This window comes from Pimephales promelas, chromosome 9 (genome assembly GCF_988280905.1).
Source record: "Pimephales promelas chromosome 9, fPimPro1.hap1.1, whole genome shotgun sequence".
NCBI classification, from domain to species: Eukaryota; Metazoa; Chordata; class Actinopteri; order Cypriniformes; family Leuciscidae; genus Pimephales; species Pimephales promelas.
In genome coordinates, this window is record NC_142777.1 from 23,048,242 (window position 1) to 23,069,829 (window position 21,588).

A 21,588-nucleotide genomic window follows, 5' to 3' on the forward strand; every position below is an offset into this window, starting at 1 on the left:
ACAGAGGTGACCCCTCTGTGGGGGGCACAGCTGTACATCTGGCCTCCATCCTCTTTTGCAGAATGTGTTCACATGCTCAGACACACTGTTTCCACATCTCTGCCAGCTTAAACCTGTCCAGCACAGACTAGACTGCTTTGAGCTGGATTCTGGAGCTCCACATGGAAGCGGAAAGGCTATTGCATAACATTCTGATTCAGTGTCTCTAATTCACACTGGTGAAGGTGCATCTCGTAATTGCTTAGTGTTCTGGTTTTGGTCAGCTTAGATTTACCTTTATGCTTAGGTGTTTTTCAGTTCTCCAGGGAGAACTGCAATACCCATCTTGTATGGTTCAACAAATATTCTGTCATCATTCACTCACCCCGAATAGTATTTGTAAGTGGAAACTTGTTAGATTTTACCACATTGTAGCTTTGTGTGTGATGCACTTGAGATGTTAGCGTGTCTCTGATTGACTGTGTGTTGTGCTGTATTGTGTTTTCTGTAGGGTTGGTAGAGGGATCTCATCTGCCCGATCCACAGCTGCTTCCTGCCGAAGACACACACCTTCAGCATGTTGGTGGCACACTCACGCTCATCTGCAGGTACTGTGCCCATCTGCTGTCCTATCTCTCACACAAACACACATAGAATATTGTGTGCCCTATAAATATATTTATTTGTTGTTGTTGTATGTCACCCATCCACAAAATACGTAAATATATATATATATATATATATATATATATATGAAGAGTTCAGATGCAAAAGCCTCTAAATGCCATTTGAAATTTTCTTCTTTAATGATGATTTTTATCAAACTTGTATTATTTAAGTTCAGTAATTTCACTTAAATGGCAATGATAATTACCTATTAATTGTTATTTAAGTGAAATTACTGAACTTAAATATACAAGTTTGATAAAAATCATCATTAAAGAAGAAAATTTCAAATGGCATTTAGAGGCTTTTGCATCTGAACTCTTCATATATAAATAATAGTAAGCATTCCAATATTCAGAGAGAATAAATTAAGCTAAATTTATAATAATTTAAAACGATCAACTTTTTTTAATTAGCCCTTTGAAAACCAGTTTACCAGCTTACACCTATGTTAATTTCCATGTTGCTCCAAGTATTTTAGTGTGACTAGTGCTTGTTTAGTGCTGATGTGTATTGTGTATAGTGTCCATGGGTGATGTACAACATTTCACTGCAGTTTCCAGATGAAATGAACACTAGAGGCGGTAAAACCAAAAAACAATTCCCTTTTCACTTTAATTATGATTACGGGGGAAAATAATTGATTAAAAAGGATCTGTGAACAAAAGAGTTCAAAGCCTCATAGAAGAAAGCTAAAATGACATGATTCCTTCAGTAAATACGTTTTTATCTCACATTTGCTTTAGCTCTCATTGTCAGTTAGGTTTAGGGTAGGGTTTAATAGGGGGTATGTATTTCATTTCATTTTCATGCTATGTAGTGCCCGTCACTGGACATTACAGTTTTGCAATGGAGGAGAAAAACAAAATTACTTATAGTGTCTCTTGTGGATCTGTAACTTGTGCAGTGAAATGTAACTGGAGCAACGCATTTAATTTTTTGCAGAACAACTCATTAACTGTCGTGGTCTTTTGGTGAAACTGATCGGGAAAGCTTTGATGTTTAATTTAGTTAAGCAACCTGGTCAGCACCAACATCTCATTCTGGGGCCCAGTATCTCAATCACAACATGCTGTTTGCCCAGAAAGAGACATTCTGTCATTATTTGCTAACCTTCATGTCTTTCCAAACTTGTATGACTTTCTTTCTTCTGTGAAACAAAGCCTACAATAAGATATTTCGAAGAACAGTGGTAATCAAACACTGGAAATATTCCACGCAGACATTTCTCATAATATATTTTTTTGTACATAAGAATGAAGAAAGTGAGTCAAACGGGTTTGGAACGACATGAGAGTAAATACATGTTAACAAAATTTTCATTTTGGGGTCAACTATTCCTTTAATACTGTATAAGAACTTAAGCGGGAGCTGTATAAATACACTGATCTTACACCATCACTCTTTAAAACTAAACTCATTTGGTTTTGCTTTAACATGGGTTGAGAGGCCTCAAAGAAAAGCAGTATAGGCCCAAAAAAGCCATCATATCCAATTATTGCAGAAAAAAAAAATGGATGGGGGCTTTTTTAAAAATATACACATCGTTTAGACATTAAGAGAGCATTTCATGCTATTGCAGTCATGCCAGGAATGCTGACCCCGAAGAAGCTTAACTAATGTAATGCTTCCCTACAAGGTCATGTGAGCAAAAAGCTGATACTGTCTTTGGCTGTGGACAGATTTAAGAGTGAAGTTGCATGACCCATCAGGCTAGACGCAACAGTGGTGGTATGTGAGATATCTCTGATTCTCCACTGGGATCCTTTTAATGTGCCCTTTTAAAAACAAGCACTGTATTAAACATGCCATTTGGACACTTCTTCCAATTAATACCTGTTCCCATGTGAAAGTTTGACACTATGAATGTTTAAAAATCAAAAATGAGCCTGGGAATATGTACAAGGAATCTGAAGTGTCAGACAAGAGTCATTTTCAATAATTCAAGTCAAGTCAAGTCATTTTATTTGTACAGCACATTTAACCGAACAACAGTTGACCCAAAGTGCTTCACAGGTTAAAACAGGAAAGGCAGAAACAATATGCCTTAACAAATTCATAAAATGAGTACAAATTCAGAAAGAACTCTTGAAACTTTTAAGACAGATGTAATCAGTGGAGGATACTTGCTTTCTTGGGGATAAACACTCAGTATGCATAACTCTAAAGTTATGATCAGGATGCCACTTAAAAAAACACCTGCAATTGATGTAGTCTAGTTGAATTATTATTAGGATTATGTTTTTAATTTCACAGTAAACTGAAAGAGGCTGCAGTACTGTTTGTATGTCATTTGTGCTGTAATTTCCTGATTTTGTATTTAAGTTTTGTAATATGTCATGAATAGCTAAAAAAATCAAAACCAATAGCAGCAGACAGACACTCCATTGGCATAAGACTGTTTGCCTATGAAATTGTACTTATTTTTGGTGATGTTTTGTTTCTATGGTGTGGTGTACATTAGAGGATCAACTTCGCTGCACTGGAGGCTGGCGAACAGAAATGTGTCATCAGGACTTATTGAGTCTTGTGAAGAGAGAAAGCACAAGCACTGCAGCAAGCTGGTCATACACAACCTGAGGCACAGTGATACTGGCTTCTACACATGCAGTTATCAAAAGTCCAGCAATCATAAGGTGTCCACATATGTTTTTGTTAAAGGTAAGATTAAGAATACTTTTTTATTATTATTATTTTTTATCATAGACCAAGAGATTGTAGTAAAATAGTTCCATAAAACAAAGCTTGTCTTTAGAATCAACCGACCAAAGAGCTAATTATTTGGCATAATACTCATGTACAGTACATTACTGTTTTTGGTTACAAATAAAATGATCCCTACTGGATGAAACTAGAAACTTGGCACTTTGCTTCCAATTACTTTCCAGAAGAGAAATTCTGTGTTTTCTGTGTGAAGCATGACCTGGAAAGACTCCAAGCCATTAGAAAAGCATTATATTAAAAAGGAAATTAAGTAATGAGTGGCCCCAGACCTCACCGAGACTACAACAAAGCCATAAACCTGTTAGCCGGGCAGTGGAGCTAGTAACTATTCAGCTATGACTGCACTCATTGAATCACTGAGAACTGGACTGTATACGCAAGACAGAACCAAACTGTCATAAGACTAGGAAATAGAAAATCAGTGCCACAAAAAGTTAACATTTTAAGCAAGTGCAACAGCAGAGTTTCATGAACATGCCTCAAAAATATACACTACAGTTCAAAAGTTTTTCAAGTTTTGAAAAACTTTCTGTTCATCAAAGATTCATGAAAAAAAAAAACATTCATGGTTTCCACAAAAATATGAAGCCGCACAACTGATTTCAACATTAATAATGAGAAGATATGTTGATTTCTTAAGGATTGTCATGACACTGACGAATGGAGTAATGGCTGCTGAAAATTCAGCTTTGCCATCACAGGAATGAATTACATTTTAAAATATATTACTGAAAATAAGTTATTTTATATTGTAATATCATAATAATAATATATTGAATGTATTTTTTTGGTCAAAAAAATTCAACCTTGGTGAGACTTCTTTAAAAAAATATTTTAAAAGTCTTACTGACCCTCAACTTTTGAATGGTAGTGTATTTCCAAAAAGAGCTGAGATAACTTTAGCTGTGAAAATTACAACAAAGCTCACCAAGTCTCTGGCTTACCAGCTGTTTTGTTTAGCAGACCTCTTCCACTTCAGCCTGCTGCATGTATTGCCAATTTAATACTTGATAGTCCCCTGGTTCCTCTCACTATGTGATCCCACTGTTTATGTGAAATAAGTTTATTTAAAAAAAAAAAAACATATTTTATTGCATCTTGTTTGTTTGATCACACCAATCTCACAGCATAGCTGTACAGTAACATCCCCTCCTGCCAAGCTGTTTCTTTATCGAGCAGTCTGTGTGGCAGTTTGCTGTTGAAAAAAGAAAAATGATCTGACTTTATCTGGGATATTTAATTGCTGCTCTAGGCATTTTCTGAAGAAGTAAAAAAAGTCATTGATAAAATATTAAATGCTTTTTTTTTTCTTTTTTTTTAAGCCATTCAAAATCATACAGCTCATGAATCCATTAATGAATTATTGTATTTGTGATTGGTTAATTAGCTTTGTTTGAAGCAAAGTGTTATTATTTTGTGCTTACTATATTATTTAATGCTTAATTTTAAATTACAGATCCCAATCATCCATTTGTGAAAGCCTTCAGTTCACCATACACGCTTTTTGCGTATCGGAACGAACCCTTTTTTGTGGTCCCCTGCAGAACAACGTCCCCGAACCAACGTGTTTCCCTTGAGACTGTGAGTATTTTAAGTTATTGCCACTGAATGTAAATATATTCACACATAATTTACCGCTGCATGTCTTAGAGGTGAATGTTTTACCGGTTTACCATACCTTAAAAGCCTTGACATGAAAAATAGAGGATGTTTTGAATTACCTGACATTGATGAATACATGGGGACATGGGCGTTTTTGAAATTTTTTCACACCCATTTAAGCCCTTAGCATGCATATATAGATAGAGACAGAGTGCTTTAGACTCAGGGAAGCTCAAGGAGGCCTAAGGAGTCTCTCTGTCTGCTTCCTGTAAGAACAGGAAGTTCGTGTTTGACTGTTGTTTTTCACTTAGAATAGAAACTCAGGAAATTAATAAAACACATTTTTCTGTTCCAGCTAACTAAAAAAAGATTAAATAGCAAAAGTTTGTCTTTTATTTTATTTTATTTTTCTATGTTATATCTGATGGAACACCACCACATCTTATTTTAAGTATACAAGCAAGCAGCCTCTTACATAAGTCACGGAAGCAGTAGATTCTGTCCTTCAAACAGCATTGGCAGTGAACTTCAACAGTTTGTTTTGGGTTTTTTTTTTCATGGTGGTCATGTTGTGGGTCTGGTCATTTCTCACAGTCCTATGGATAACACTTCTAAGCCAGATGGCACAGATAGTCATGTGACCTTCCTGCCATTGGAAGATCTGTGGTATTCGTCCTTCCTGTTTCCTTCCTTCCCTTCCTTCCTAGCAGGGCACTTGGACCACGAACAAACAAAATAAGTAAAATGGTGTATACAACTTAACTATGATCAGTTTCTCACAGACAAACTTAGCCCTGTTTTACTCATTAATGGATGTGCTACTAATCATGTGCAGTAAAAGCTTCACACACTTTGTTTTCTTCTTCACAGAAAGAACATTTAGTACTTATTTTTAAAGATGACATAAATAAATCCTCTCCTTTCGCTCTCCAGATGAATCCCATGGGAGATCATATAAAAAGTAGGATTGAGGATCTTTGGGATCCAAAGATAGGTTTCACAATCCCTTTGAGACCTTATGACAGTTACCAACTGATTACATGTGTGACCAGAGTGAATGACACACAATTTTCATCATACTACATCCTCATAAGGCAAAGTAAGTCATTTTAATTGCTAAAATGCATAGCTCAAAGGTAGCTAAAGAGAAAATCCCAGTTACGCAATTACTTTTTGAAAATCTGTCATTGAAAATTACAAAAACTTTTTTCGTGACACAACCTAGATTCATGCCCTGTTCTCTGTGCCTAGCTTTGGAGCTGAGAAACATCCGCATCGAACCAGAACGACCAAAAGTGCTAGTTGGTGACACCCTGGTCCTCAACTGCTCTGCAGAGACCACTTACAATGGCATAATTGAATTTGAGTGGCAGTTTCATAAGAGTCGGGTGAGTTATTAGGAGCCCTGCTAAAATGGTATTTGATGAATACTGTACAACTACCCGATTTAAACTAGTGTTATGTAAAACCTCTGAACTCCCCATCTGTGTTTTTAGATCAATTGCACTCACCAAATGAAAGTAACAAGGGACCCACCTGGCCAAATCATCGTAATGACTAAAGCATTAATTATACCTAATGTTACAATGGAGCACAAGGGCACATATATGTGCATAGGATCAATTGAAGAGAACAGGCTTCCTACTTCAACTAAAGTTACTGTATACGGTGAGGATGTGATAGTTGTGCCACTATCTTAACAAATTCATGCTTTTTTGTAGAAAAATTTGAATTCATTTATTGGATTGTATCATTTTGTATGTTTGTCTCCTACAGAACATCCATTCCTCAATGTGACCCACAATAAACGCAAATTCATTTCTGCTATAGAGGGTAGAAAGGTGCAGTTTGAGCCACGGGTCAATGCCCTGCCTGCACCCGACAGAGTGTTGTGGTAAATTCATGCTTTGCATTTTTAAAATAAGAGATGTGACTCAAAAGCCATAAGAAGAATGTAATGTGTAGTAACCAACTAAATGTGTCCTACCAGTAATGCATTAATTGTACAATTATTGTATTGGTGAGTTGTTATTTTTTCTGCTGCCAATTTGTATAGGTACAAAGATGGAGTTGCTGTTTCAGAAAATTCCACATGTTATGAGACTGTGGGCTTCAACCTCACCATAAAACAAGTGAGGCAGAAGGATGCTGGGATCTTCACTATTGCACTGTCCAACCAGGAAAAGGGGCTCTACAGAAACCTGAGCTACAAGCTGGAAGTCAGAGGTAATGCAGAGAAAGCCAGTGTGAACTGCACATGATTATGAGCTTCTGATGGTTTTCTATTCTTCAAATTATATCAAACTAATTAGGGCTGCCACAAATAAACATAAAAATGCTAATAAAAATATCCAACAGCCACAGGTTTTGTTGCTTTTAAACTGTGATTTGTTTTTTATCTGCACTTTCTATAGTCGTTTATATTGAAATACGTGCACACATTTGATACTTTTATATCGATTTATTTTATAAGCATACTTTTATATTGATTTAAATATCTTCATTGTTTGAGTAAAATCTCATTATTTGATTTATTGGGGAATCGAACTTGAAATGAAAGAATCAAATAGATTTTTGTTTTTTACATGTGAGTGAAGACAAACTTATTCTTCAGCAAAATTACTGATTGCATTGGGCATTATGTTTTTTTTAAACTCTCAAAGGAAAAAAAAATCTAAGAAAGCAGAGGAATTGATATGCTCTTCTCTGGCAAGAGCTGTGGAATGTGCTGTCAAAGCTGAAATTTTAGTAATGTACTGCCCAGATTTACCCTGAATTTCTGGAAACCTTCCATCCCACAATGTACACAAGTATAATGACCTCTTCTAGCCTAATATAAAATATGTATTTCAATGCTTCTCTGCCCTCAACCTGAACTGAAGTATATGACATCATTACAGAGTAAAACCAAGGTCAAAAACAACAGAAACAAAATTTAGAGATTTCTGGTTGCAATTAAGAAACTATTTTAGGCACCATTAATCAGATGCAGAAATCTGCCTGATGCTAAATCTTCAAACATGTTGTTTTTCTCCTTCATAAGCACAGACACACTTCAGTGAGGTCTATAAAGGCAATAGTTTACATAAACTTGAATATTCTTACATATTGGAGTTATGAGGTGAAAGTTTTTTAACGCAGCCAGGGATCTGCAAATGATCTGTATTATTTTCTAAGACTGACCATTTAAATGACTAATGTTCTGTCAATATGCTCACAGTGAAGCCAAAGATCTATGAGGAGGATGTTGCTCCAGTGGGCCCCCAAACTTACAGATATGGCCAGAGTCACAAGCTCACCTGCACTGCATTTGGGATTCCCATGCCAAACATTACCTGGTTTTGGCAGCCGTGTGACCCCAGACCTGATCTTACAGAGTAAGTAAATAACACACACACAAAAAAATACACATAATCAGATTTGCTTTGTATCAACAGGTCTTTTGATTAGTAATTTGTCATTAAATTAAAAGATTGTACTTCAGGTCACATTTTATTACGTCAAAGGAAAATTATGGGCTATATTTTTTTTTCTTGTTATTTCCACAAATTTTGGCTAGTGGTTCCATAAACAGTCGTCACCCTCCTGCATAGCATATCTCTTCTCTTGGTGTTAACTTCAATGATGAATGTTGGCCTTTACCCATAGCTTTCATTATTCAAATGAACTGCATCCGTTTCCTTGACATTGGTCCAAAATAAAGTATGCTTATTGGTGAAAAATAGCCCCAGAGCTACATTTTGCAGACACTGACTCTGTAAATGTGAGGACAATTTATTGGTATCATTGCATTGTGTTGAAAGCAAGAGTATCCCAGTGTAAATGCCAGTCTTTTAGTGAACCTTTATGAATGCTACAGAATGTCTCCTAAAGTTGGTGTGTCATGACAAGAGTTTCTCGTAATTGAGAGTGATTATTTGTCATAGTTTACTGCCACATTTGCGACAAAATTACTTCAGGCTTTGTCAGGCTAAAACACTTTGGCTGTTTTAAATATAATCAGTGATGGCAGTAAACACAACAGCTCATAATATAGATTGTGAGAAGGCGTGATTTTCAACAGCTAATGAGCGAGGTACATTGGACGGTTATTGCAATGGCCTAGTAGTTGGATGAACAGAGAAACCCTTTCCTCTTTTATTTTAACATAGTAAAATGAAAAAAGTGTTCACACTGCAAGATTTGGGAGTTGTGGGAGCAAATCCCTATATGATCATAATTTAGTTACGATATGTACATGGACATTAAGTGTCCATCGTTTGAGATCGCATTACTACACTCATGAAGGTGAGATGTTATCAGTTACCCTTGTTGACCGTGGCAGTCTGGGATCAGCCTTATCTCGGCCGTCCAGAGAGTGGGGGTGTTTCCTTTGAACGGTGACGCATGACTCAGCCCTTCCTGTCACGCTGCGGTTTCCTCTCCGACCTCGAATCTCATTAATCCGATTGTTCCTCCACTCAGATTGATGCAAAACAGGTCTTTTGTCTCCTGTGGCTTCAAGACATAAAACACATGACTTGATACATGGTCCTTAAATGCAGATAAAAGAAACACACATTCAGTAGTGTCCATGAAACCTTGCGGTCACTGGCAAAAAATAAACATATCTGAAAGAAGTTGGCTAAAAGAGTTCATTTGCCCAACAGATTTCTTTTTTTTTTAAGTTTTCTGTTTCTCACTAAAAGTAGAGGGCCTTCACTGAAACCCCATGGCCGTACGCCTTGGTATTTCCTTGTGTACAAGTACATCCTGCTTGGATGTCAAAAGACAGAAACTTCCTCTGTAAACTCTAGAGCAGTTTCTGATGTAAACGTATCAGAAAAGCCATTCCTTATTACAATGGCAGGTTCACAACAATTATGATTTCTCTAAATATATGTTGTTGTTGTTGTTGTTGTTTTTGTCTGATAGGTGCAGACTTTACACTGATCCTCTTTCTGTTGACGACGCCACTGAATCACACAACCATTATCCTCATAATCTGATTAAAGATATCAACACAAAGGTTGGAGTATTAAAAAGTAAAAACAGGGTAGGTATTATTGTTATTTATTAGTAAAAGGTTTTTGCCCTTAAAGATGCATTCAGTATTTTCCCTCTTTAATTAAGATTTATGTATAAAGAAATGAGTAATATTTTGGAAAAAATGTATTAAAACATGTCCACCCGTACGAGATTTCATGAAATTCAGTAGATTATTCAGAAAAGATGTTTTATTTTACATGGAGCGGTCGTGTCATTGCAGCTGTCATGTTGAGATGACATGACCAGACGAAATTTTTACTTATTTTATCTCGCTAAAACAACTTCTGTCATTGCTTATACGGTATGCTCTTGCAAAAATGCTGATTTAGAAGTGAAAGGGAACAATCAAAATCTGATGAACAGCATACATCTGTCTTTCATTTAAACCCCATAAAGTCTATTGAACATTCACATCACCAAATTGCCCTTTTAGAAATCATTTTGAGAAAATATCTCTCAATATTATAAAAACCACAAAAAAAGCAGCAATCTGCATTTTTTCCAGACCGTGCAATCTGCATCAGTAGTCTTTTTGACTGAAGTACTAATAGATTTGCGAGAAATGACATTCAGTGTGTGTGTGTGTGTGTGTGTGTGCGTGTGTGTGTGTGTGTGTGTGTGTGTGTGTGTGTGTGTGTGTGATTATGTGTGTGGAACTAATAGCTGAGGCTCATTTAGCTCTGCTGTAAATTATGCCACGCTTTAGTCACCTTCAGTGGAGGACAGAGGCCAGTAAACAGGGCAGCTGCTGCTTTGAGTGGTGCCTCAGGACTGATTTATACTGATATATCTGACCATCTTACTGAGCGCACTGAAGCCAGTAAAGTTCTCATAAACAGAACTTTCTCCCAGGACTATTCATGCACTGAATGTTGATTGTTTCAGGCCTGGTTTCAAATACATGAGATGACTTTAAATACTATATATGTACAGGGCAGTCATTGTGGTCCTTCCAATGTGTTGATATCACATAAACATCTGTGGGGAAACACCACTGAGAGCTGCAGTAAGGACCACAACATAGTTCACCAAGGCCCTTAATTTGACCATATCACATCAGGGATTAATCCAGATTGCTACTGTGTCACTAGTTGTTTGCTTGTCACTTTGCCATCCTTTGCTTGTGCTGCCAAAAGTTACAGTGAACACTGCAGACATTATGAAAAACATTCCAGGGGGCCTTATTACCAAAACCACTCACCCAAAACATGGGTGTTGCAATGAAGCACAGGTTTTCATTTGTACCCTTCCTCTACTTTTTGGTGTTACTGAATATGGAGGTTAAGCAATCTAAATGCAAACCATCAGCTATGAATGATTTTTAGTCAAAGCTAGTCTGGTGCTTAATGTGGATATATTTCCTTACAGCAGCGAGATTTATGGGACAGAATATTCTCACAGTAGGAATGTCATTTGAAACCTTTCATGCCTGCCCTCCCTTGTGCAAGGAGTTTCGTTCTCACTATGGAATAGGTGTACATTTTTACGTTTGCTGCATTGACAGGCTCTTGTGACAAATAGATGATGCTTTTCAGGGGTGAAGCACAGCGGTCAGTGATAACAAGGCCTTTAAACGGGTGGGATTTGTTTAGAGTGAATTCCTTTCTGTCACCTCATATAAATTTCCCTGCTCTGTGTAGAAGGCCTTGCAACCACAAAATGAGAAAGGGTCGATAAAGCAGGAAGGTCACTGAATTTCTGACTAGGTCATCAGATTGAGTCAGATTTCAGTTTTTAGGAGGTTTATCCAAAACATTGTGTGAAAAATGCGTGTTCTGTAATGAGATTAATAATATAAAATAGTATGTCTGCATTGGAAAGTATGCCGAATATTTTAAATACAGCAGAGCGCTATTTCAGTGCCTATGTAAACTGGATTGGTAATGTAAATTCATCAGTTTCTCAGGTATATTTTAGTGCAACGTGCCAATACAAATCAGCTGCATGTAAGACTAAACAGCGACATGCCATTGCTCTACAACAAGTCCGCAGATTTACATTAACCAAGCTCCACACCTCATTGCTGTCTGTCCAGCAGCGTAATGTGTTGTGTACAAAAGAAATCCTAACCTTATAAAAATTCTTTTGCATTAATTATGACTGTTCTGTCTTTCTTTACAAACTATACAGATTTTTTTTTTAAATAAAAGTTCAGAATGTTGTTCAGAGCCAATGTGCTAAGTTTCAAATAACTCTTATAAACAGTCTGTGATCCCCAGGAAGTAAACTGAAAAATGGGTATATTGCTCCAGAAATACACCCAGAGTGTTTCATACCTTTGATGTGACGGCCAGGAAAACAGATGTCGTTTGAAACTGAAAACAGTGCTCTGGAATGGTCTTTTGGCAAAAATCTGCATTAGTATTATGTCTACATAGGCTATTAATGAGTTCCTCTTGAATATTGACAATATTAAGCCTGGTATTTTAAATGTGTATCAGGAAATGACATGGAACACAGGCACACCTTCTGTGCTGTACTCTCAGTACTGTATTTGGCCTCAAAATGCCAGATGTAGCCTACTCAATGTGTGAGGCTGAGGAGTGTAAAAAGGTCCAGTTGTAAATTAGCCCTATGACCCTCCTGCTTATAGGAAATACATTTCTCAGACTCAGTTTCATGTCATTGGTTGTCAGTACTCAGTAAGTTACATGAAATTGTGTTATTGTTGTTAAAATAATATTTTTTTAGTTTCTCTCAAATGACTGATTTACATTCCTAATGATATTTGTCCACTCCCTTAGACTATAAGCACCCTGCTGGTGAAAACAGCTAATCTGTCTGGGATCTACTTCTGTACAGCAAGGAATGAACTTGCGAACCGGACCATGAGAATCCCTTTCTATGTGGATGGTAAGTGAGCCATTTTGCATTTTACAAATGCCATCTTTATTTAAGTCCAATTGCTAAAAGTCTATAATTACTGTGTTTTTATTCAAAGAATTCTGGCTGGCTTGTAACTGCATTCTTGTGCTTATGGTTGAGCAGCATTGAAGAGATTTTTGGTGAAAAAAAAAAAAGCTCTTCTAGGCAAATACATGTTACGCCGCTCCACTCACATACTCTGAAATGGACTATGGTACTGGAATACCAATCTCAGTTTTATAATGAATCACTTTTATACAGTATGTTGCTGATTGGGGTCAAATGTTTCTGAAATGAGAAACCCATTAGCTTAAGTTAAGTTACGTAATGAAGAGTGTGTCGACTGTCAGACTATTCAAAGATGTTTAGATTAGAATGATGAGAAAAAATGAGCTTGAATGAACAGCAGCGGAGATTGGGGAAGAGTGAAAAATAAGAACTGTGCAAAAATGGAGACAGGAGATAAAATGGTGGATGTCAAGTGGCAGGTCTCCAGAAAAGAACAAAAAACCCCAGAGAATATGCTGTGCTATGCATGAGGTGAACATGACTTTGTGCGCAGGAATGCTGGTCAGAGGGATGAAATGGTAATAACAGCTGTCTTCTCTGGTGGGACGTATATTGCTGTGAATAAACAAGCGTTTCGCCGGCTTCCTGGAGGCCTGGTCTCATCCTGGTTCTTATTGTAATGCTAGCCATCGCTGCAGCCATTCGCCAAAAACGTGCTTCCAATTAGGAGTGATGAAACAGGAAATAACTGCAAATTTGACATTCCTGGCATGGCAGTGTTCAGCTTTGTGTTTGCAGTGTGGGCCAGAGTATGACGATCACTTTCAACAGTGCATCTGTAGCGTAGTTTCAGGTCCCTTATGAGTCACATGTTTTATGAGTTGGTCATGCTTTGTCTCATTGCCAATTTATAGATTATGCATAACAACATGCATCGTGTTGACTGACATGCTCAGTGAGTTAATCTTTTTCATCCAGCTTTTTTTCTTCTATCTTCACTAGATCACCCACAGCCATTTGAGGTTGAGCCCTCTACAGCTGTTGCAGGAGATGACATTACATTGACCTGCAGAGGCACAAGATACCTCTACGATAGGTTGAACTGGTATGATCCACTGGGCCACATGGTGCCCAAGGCCGAAACCACTCTTCAGATCGAGCCATACGCCATATCTTTGTCCATCAAGCTGACCAATGTCTCCAGAAACCACACAATGGGTTATGAATGCCAGGCTTTAAACATGAACTCCAACAAAGTGGTCAACACAACTTCTGTTTTAACTATTGATGGTGAGTTTCATCTACCAAGCACCAAAGAGATCTTATGTCTTTGTGTACTTTACAATTAAAAAATTACATTTATCTATTAAATTATTGTATTATATTTTACACATATATTAAATACGTTTTATGCAATAATATTAATAAGAATGGGAGTTTTTTTTTTTGCTTTCTGATAATTGGGAGAGCGAAAGTTAAAAGTGTCATGAGAATAATGCCACAATAATGTTGAGGTAAAATCTCTTGGAAGTTTTCATCCAATTCACCCTGATGCATAAATTGCTTACATTGATATTTACAACAAAATTGATATAGAAGTGTGGCATGTTCTGTGTCTGACACAGAGAGGCAAGGGCCCTGGTTGATGCAGAATCTGACCGATCAGGAAGTGAACAGCAGCAGCACCCTGACACTGGCATGCCTGGCTTATGGTGTGCCAATACCCTATATCACATGGTACAAAGACAACACTCCTGTCACAGAAGGACCAGGTAAGAAAGCACTAATGTACATATGTGCATTCATAAGTGATCCTCCTTTCAGACATGAAACTGTTCTGTATGGAATGTGGCGTATGTTTTTAATTCATTTATCTATAATGCTTCCAGGAATCACTCTAAAAGATGATGGCACTCTGATCATTGAGCGGGTGAAGAAGGATGATGCGGGCATTTATGAATGTCGTGCCAGCAATGCTGGAGGGGAAGCAAAAACCAGTGCAGTCATTAATGTAGTGGGTGAGTGGGTGTGGTTTCTAGTGATGACTAACACTTCGCCTGCATTTATTTCTTTATTCATCATTCATATTCTAAGGGTATAAATTGTGCACTGTAACCATACAGATTGTCCTATTTTAGGACTTTCACTTCCAGTCAGACATTGTAAGGATGATTCAAAATTTCACAAGCACCGTTCTCAAAGATTCCATAGTAATGGAAACAGGACAAATAGCCTTTTTTGGCCAGACTTTGAATAACTATCAAATGACAACGACACTCTAAGGCTGACAGGAATGCCATGCAAATTCCAGATTTTGATGGGGGTCTGGGAGTTAAAGTCAGAGTCCTCTCACAAGGGAGTTGACCTCTACGTAGTCTTTGAGGACATATATTTAAACATGGGTGGGGTGAAGAAAAGTGTAATGGTAAATTAAGATTTTAAGAAATGAAGAAAAAAATGTGTCCCTGCACTCCTCATCTCAGTAGTGAAATTCTGTTACAATCTATATCCTCTTACAAGAAAAAAAATTGGCTTGACATGATCCGACAAACTTTCAAGGCCAATCACATTCATTCAAGGAGAGCAGATTGTGCTTTGAATTCTTTCATTTGAACAGTTTAGGAACCACTCATTACACATTGAGGACATGATAAATGGGAATGAGTGAACCAGACCCTATCCAGTGAAACACTTCACAAACAATGCAGTGTGCTTTCATGTAGTGTGTACACACTATGTCCGAGAAAACTAGAAAAGGGGGGAGGGGGAGGGGGGGGGGCAACACTGACATATATATATATATATATATATATATATATATATATATATATTTAAAACTTGATTATATGTAAAAAAAAAAAAACATTTTAAATAATTATTTCAAATGATTACAATGATTTGTGATAACTTTATAACAGATGGTTCTCATTGTATTCATGGTGTTTCTGCACACAGGAGAAGACGTTAAATCAAATATTGAAGTGATCATCTTGGTGTCCACTGGAGCAGCAGCAACATTCCTGTGGATAATGCTCATTCTCTTTATCCGTAAATTAAGAAAAGTAAGGATTTTAGGTTACACTTTTTATTGAAGCTGTCCTTGTTACAGAGTAATATTCATTAACTACATGTACTTACTAAAGGTTTATGATTAGGAATAGGCTTTGGTTTAGGGTCAGTTGCGTGTAATTATGCAAAAGTTACCTTAATTTATCACTATAGTAAGTACATTATATAACGTGTAATAAGGACACTGTAAAAAAACAGTATAAACCGAAATATTGTGAAATAGTATTAAAGGACAAAAACCCAACAAAGTAATATTTTGTTTCAGTATTCTGATTTAAGAAATGTTGAATTATTTCACCAGCCAAGTTCAGCAGATTTAAAGACAGGGTACCTCTCCATCATCATGGATCCCGACCAAATGCCCCTTGATGAGCAGTGTGATCGCCTGCCCTATGATAGCAACAAATGGGAGTTCCCTAGAGACCGCCTCAGACTTGGTGAGTTCAAATATCTTTTTCATTCACTTTTATTAACCAAAAATTAACATTTTTCTGTTAAAGCAAAGTATGTGATGTAAAAAAAAAAGAATGAATTCGAGTCATAACTAAATAGAACATAGAAGGTTACTCTTTTATAGCTCATGAGTTCTCATGCTTGAAGTACAATTTTTTTTTCTCAAATATTTCTCGTAAATGTTTTTTACACAAATTAGATTAGTTGCTGTGTTAAAGTATAAAATCAATATAAATGACATAGCACGTTTTTTGTATGAAATTGAGTTCAAAATCAAATTGAAGTCTCTCTCCCATGGGACTAAACATGTAAGGAGCCAAATAGACAAAGACAAACTTATCCATACACAGCTTAACACAATTGGCTTTTTTATCTTCAATTGCCTTCATCCTCAGGCCTATTGTGTTAGAATGGTGGCCATCAGGGTCGTGTAAGTGTGAGTTGTTTATGTATCAGCGAGCCGCTTCTGTCGTTCAGTCTCAACTGCTCCATGAATTCTCAGTGGAGGGTCAGTCAGGCAGTCCCAACCTCAGCAGGCTGTTTTAATTACAGCCTCACATCTTTCCTGACAGGGCATTCTGCCTGATTTATGAGCCCCCAGGACACGGCAAGCTCATGTAGACGCTCTCTCTCTCTCTCTTTTTCTCTCTCTGACAGGTAAAACTTTGGGCCACGGAGCATTTGGAAAAGTTGTAGAGGCCTCTGCATTTGGCATTGACAAGATTTCTACTTGCAAAACAGTGGCTGTGAAAATGCTGAAAGGTAACTGTAACATGTTATGTTTTAGTGGGCTCTAAAGTCATTACAAACTATCATTCATATGAGTGTAAATTCTTTCTTTCTTTTTTGTTATTGGTATGTCACCCTTAATGACATTAAGCATTCAAGCTGCATGAACTTTAAAAGTTTGTATCAAACCTGTAGATCATGTTCTCCGGCATGATTTGAGAGTGATCCAAAAAGTATCAAAAACATCTTACCGTTTACACAATTTACTTATTCAGTTATTGACTTCTAAATAGACCAGATCACCATAGCGTTTCTTTTTATTTCTTTTTTTTTTTTTTTAGCTTTAAACTTGAGCTCTGTTTATTTTAATTCCCAGATTTTATTAGTGGTTTCAGACTTTTAGACCCCATTGCATAATCAGATCAACAGAAACGCAGTGCTAGAACATAAAGTCCTTGAATGTAATCCACATTCCTGTAAGTTTTCTCACATCACAAATTTGCTTCTTTTAGACAGATACACTAAGCCTTTTTATTGCAGTATTAAATAAATTGATCCCATGTATTGAATGCAAATTTTAATCAAAGATTGAAAACAGAAGCCTGTCCGTGTGGATCTTTTGTTCGTATGTAGAAATTTGGCAGCTGTTAACGGCATTGCATGCTGCATTTATGTGACTGACCAAAGATATGAAACATTGGACAAAAGCATATGTAAGTGAACTGTGCAAATACTCATGTAGACTCATGACTTCTGAACAGATGTTTCTTAGATTGCTCTGAATCAGAACCAACCTGATTCATCTGCTGTAATTGGTAAATGTTTGCTATTATTTTATTGTCACTTTCCAAAAGTGTCCACTATAACGTAACAATGTTGAATCAACACACAGAATTACTGACATGCATTAAAGTAAAACAAATATTTTGGTCTAGCAGGACTGTATTCCCATGCGGTTGTATTTGTCTAAACTCTCCCCATCTAGTCAACTGGCTGTAGCGTTTGTTTGGTGATGGTGCATTCTTGCAGAGTGATGAGCGCAGCTCTGGTGGTGGTGTTTTGTCTGTTCTTGATGATGATAAATCTGTCGACTATTTAGATACGCATTGCCACTCTTGTCATTAAATGAATCTTCCCTGTGCATAAATCATAGAATGAGAGGCGAGACTGATGCCGCCTCATGCACCACAGGTCATTTCCTAATAAGAAGCAGATCTCCTTTATTTGAATCCCTTCAAATGATGAAATAAACTGCTTCCACATATTCTATTTGTAGAGTATGTTAGCCCTACTAGATAAGCAGTCACGGTTTCATTATTTGCATGTTATTATCACCAAAAACATGACGATTTTAAAATGCAAAGGGAAAAAATGGTCTGTCCTCAGTTTGACATCATGAATACTCTTCATGCTGGGTTAATTCCTTCTCCTACTTTGAAACAAGCAGTGCCAATATTCCTCGCAGTCAAAGTCTCTGTGAGGTGTCTTTGGTATGAATCATGTACGAATTACTGCACAACGATAGACATAGCTCTCCTGTGTCACTTTGATGGGTCTAAACCACTGGAAACCTGACGTGTTAAAACAACAGCCTCCCAATCTGACTCCATGACCTCAAAAGGTCAGCAGGATAATGTTCCTGACCACATATTTCTCTAGAATGATGTACAAACGACTGAGAACTTGGAAAAGTCCTGTTTCTCTCAGACAGTTTAAAATAATGTTGTCTCCAGATGTTGAACTGTGCACTATAGTTTATGATGTGCATTATGTTGTCTGTTTAAGGTTCCCTTAAACACAATGACAGGCTTTGAACTTCAATTTTATACTTTCCAGTGATTTCCGTGTGTAAACTTGATGAATATCCTGATTATCAAAAGTGCTGCTCAAACTCCCATTCACAAATAGATAATAGATTTAATCATTTTAAATAAAGTATGTTTATAATATAGTTCATCATTTATTTATTTTTATTTTTATAATAATTTTTAATTTTTATGATATAATTTATCTTAAATATAGTATTTTAGACATTAAAGGTCCCGTTCTCCGTGATCCTGTGTTTCAAACTTTAGTTAATGTTGTTGTTCGAGTATAAATAATATCTGTAAAATTATAAAGCTCAAAGTTCAATGCCAAGCGAGATATTTTATTTAACAGAAGTAGCCTACATCGAACGGCCCGTTTGGACTACATCCCTCTACTTCCTTCTTTAATGACGTCAGTAGAACAGTTTTTTGACTAACGTCCGCCCACAGGAATGGTCCCTCAACTCCCCAACTTGAGCACTTCTTATAACTTACTGTGTTTACTCAGCTCTTACGGTGATTTTCTGAAGTAAAACTGATGCTTCATTTTTTTGTGTGATGTAAAATAAACTTTATTAAACTCATCACCATATGTTTGATCATCATTCAGACCTGGAAACAGCAGACTTGTAGGCTATTAATAAATAATGGATACATACAAGCAGCTGACAAATACGTTATAATAACCGTAATTAAACTAAACTAAACTATACCTGTTCCATCTCTATACAGCACTCTGACTCTGTAGGCATTATTGTCCGACTCGAAATGATTTATCATCACTCTGTAAGATGAAATTGTCTTGAGAGACTGAGCGTGAGCTCATGAAGCTCCGCCCCCTGTACCGGCAGCAGCAGCTTATTTGCATTTAAAGGGCACCCCCCAAAAAAGACAATTTAAACATGATATAAAAAATTATCTGTTGGATATTTTGAGCTGAAACTTCACACACACATTCTGGGGACATCAGAGACTTATTTTACATCTTGTGAAAAGGGGCATAATACGGGACCTTTAATGAAACAACAGTAACAGTGATTGAAAGGTCGGCCTTCCGACAGGAGACCAGAAATACATCAGCATGCTTGAGATAACCGTGACATAGTTATAGATTTTCCTAACATTTCAAACTATTTTTTTTTTCTGACCATGTAAGACATTCCATCAATAAGTTTTTTCCTCTTACCATGTCCTCCAACTTCTTCTTCACTCAACAGCGGGAGCTACAAATAATGAGTGGAGAGCTTTAATGTCTGAACTGAAGATTCTGATCCATATTGGTCATCATCTCAATGTGGTCAATCTGCTAGGAGCCTGCACAAAGCGTGGCGGTAAGAGGAAGTTGACAGAGAGAATTCAACCTTGGCGACATGAGAAATTTGTGCAAAATTTCAACTTTTTCTCTCTCGCTCTCTATCCCTTTTTTTTTTTAAACATTTGTTTGGTGTACGCTCAGGTCCGCTAATGATAATCGTGGAATTCTGCAAGTATGGAAACCTTTCTAACTACTTGAGAAGTAAGAGAGGGGACTTTGTGGTTTATAAGGTAAGCATTAATGTCTCTTCTTCATTTAAGCAGTGATTAGACATGATGACTCTTGAAATTGACCGGAGCATGTGATGATAACGTCCACAGTCTCAGGACGGCAAGGCTCTGCGTTCCAGCTCCGGGTGTGATCTGAGCGAGCTCATCAAGCGCAGGTTGGAGAGTGTGGCTAGCACCGGAAGTTCAGCCAGCTCCGGCTTCATTGAAGATAAGAGCTACTGCGACTCGGAGGAAGAGGAGGAAGGTAGCGACTGAGTGTCTTCCTTCCCCTCTCCCCTCCTCCCTCTCAACCCCTGCCTCACCTCCACCCCACCCTCTCAACCCTCAAGGCTCCGCTGATTGTTTTTCCCCCTCAGTCTGATAGGTGGCTTCCTCAGGGATTCATAAATACAACTGATATTTTGTACGAGCCACTGTCACCTACTGCGTGCAGTGCTTTTTCTAATTTCCTGTTCCAAGACCAGAGCTAGTCTGCTGTGGGTACAGTACATTGGGTCGTGCTGCTGTCCCATGCTGGTTATTTCTGGTTTGATAAACTGTTTACTCAGGTGGATGACCCACCCACAAGCCGCTTACTTGAGTATCATTGACAAACTGCACGTCACAGTCTGCTTTACAAAAAGGAAGCCATGTTCCATTGTGTCTCCCTATCGGATGTGTCTGTAGTAAACCGGAGAATTATGACTTAAAAAGAAAACTGTTATTAATAGATTAAGAGAACATCAATCTTGATATGCAGCACATATTTGTAGTGGAAGTAATTCTAAGATATTCTATTTCTTTTTTACATACCACAAATTGCATAACAAAACAATGGTTTTGATTTAGCTACTATTACTCTTTTCCCATTGTCTTGCAGAGCAAGAGGATTTGTATAAGAAAGTGCTTACATTGGAAGACTTGATTTGCTACAGCTTTCAAGTGGCTAAAGGCATGGAGTTCTTGGCTTCGAGAAAAGTAAGTCACGTTTTCACTACTTAGGATTTCATTCTGCAGCTCTAACCTTTGCAATGAATCATTGCATTCTTATATTGTTGTGGCAGATCATTTTAATAAAAATGTCCTTTTTAAACAATTCTTTGGCTTTTTGTTTTCTGGTAATACTCAATCT

General features: G+C 37.2%; 1 protein-coding gene across 1 annotated transcript in view; it reads left to right on the top strand.

The window, feature by feature from the left end:
• The window catches only part of kdrl (kinase insert domain receptor like), a 47,507-nt gene that overhangs the window by 10,233 nt on the left and 15,686 nt on the right, over positions 1-21,588 (top strand). Inside the window, exons 2-22 of the mRNA XM_039664627.2 lie at positions 491-587; positions 3,110-3,306; positions 4,826-4,950; positions 5,905-6,070; positions 6,223-6,359; positions 6,468-6,639; positions 6,748-6,865; positions 7,028-7,197; positions 8,192-8,348; positions 9,886-10,006; positions 12,744-12,852; positions 13,876-14,163; positions 14,499-14,645; positions 14,763-14,891; positions 15,829-15,935; positions 16,244-16,379; positions 17,053-17,157; positions 20,150-20,263; positions 20,389-20,477; positions 20,568-20,721; positions 21,337-21,434. Of these exons, the coding sequence (XP_039520561.2) occupies positions 491-587; positions 3,110-3,306; positions 4,826-4,950; positions 5,905-6,070; positions 6,223-6,359; positions 6,468-6,639; positions 6,748-6,865; positions 7,028-7,197; positions 8,192-8,348; positions 9,886-10,006; positions 12,744-12,852; positions 13,876-14,163; positions 14,499-14,645; positions 14,763-14,891; positions 15,829-15,935; positions 16,244-16,379; positions 17,053-17,157; positions 20,150-20,263; positions 20,389-20,477; positions 20,568-20,721; positions 21,337-21,434 (2,936 nt within the window). The remainder of the gene's footprint in view (positions 1-490; positions 588-3,109; positions 3,307-4,825; positions 4,951-5,904; positions 6,071-6,222; positions 6,360-6,467; positions 6,640-6,747; positions 6,866-7,027; positions 7,198-8,191; positions 8,349-9,885; positions 10,007-12,743; positions 12,853-13,875; positions 14,164-14,498; positions 14,646-14,762; positions 14,892-15,828; positions 15,936-16,243; positions 16,380-17,052; positions 17,158-20,149; positions 20,264-20,388; positions 20,478-20,567; positions 20,722-21,336; positions 21,435-21,588) is intronic.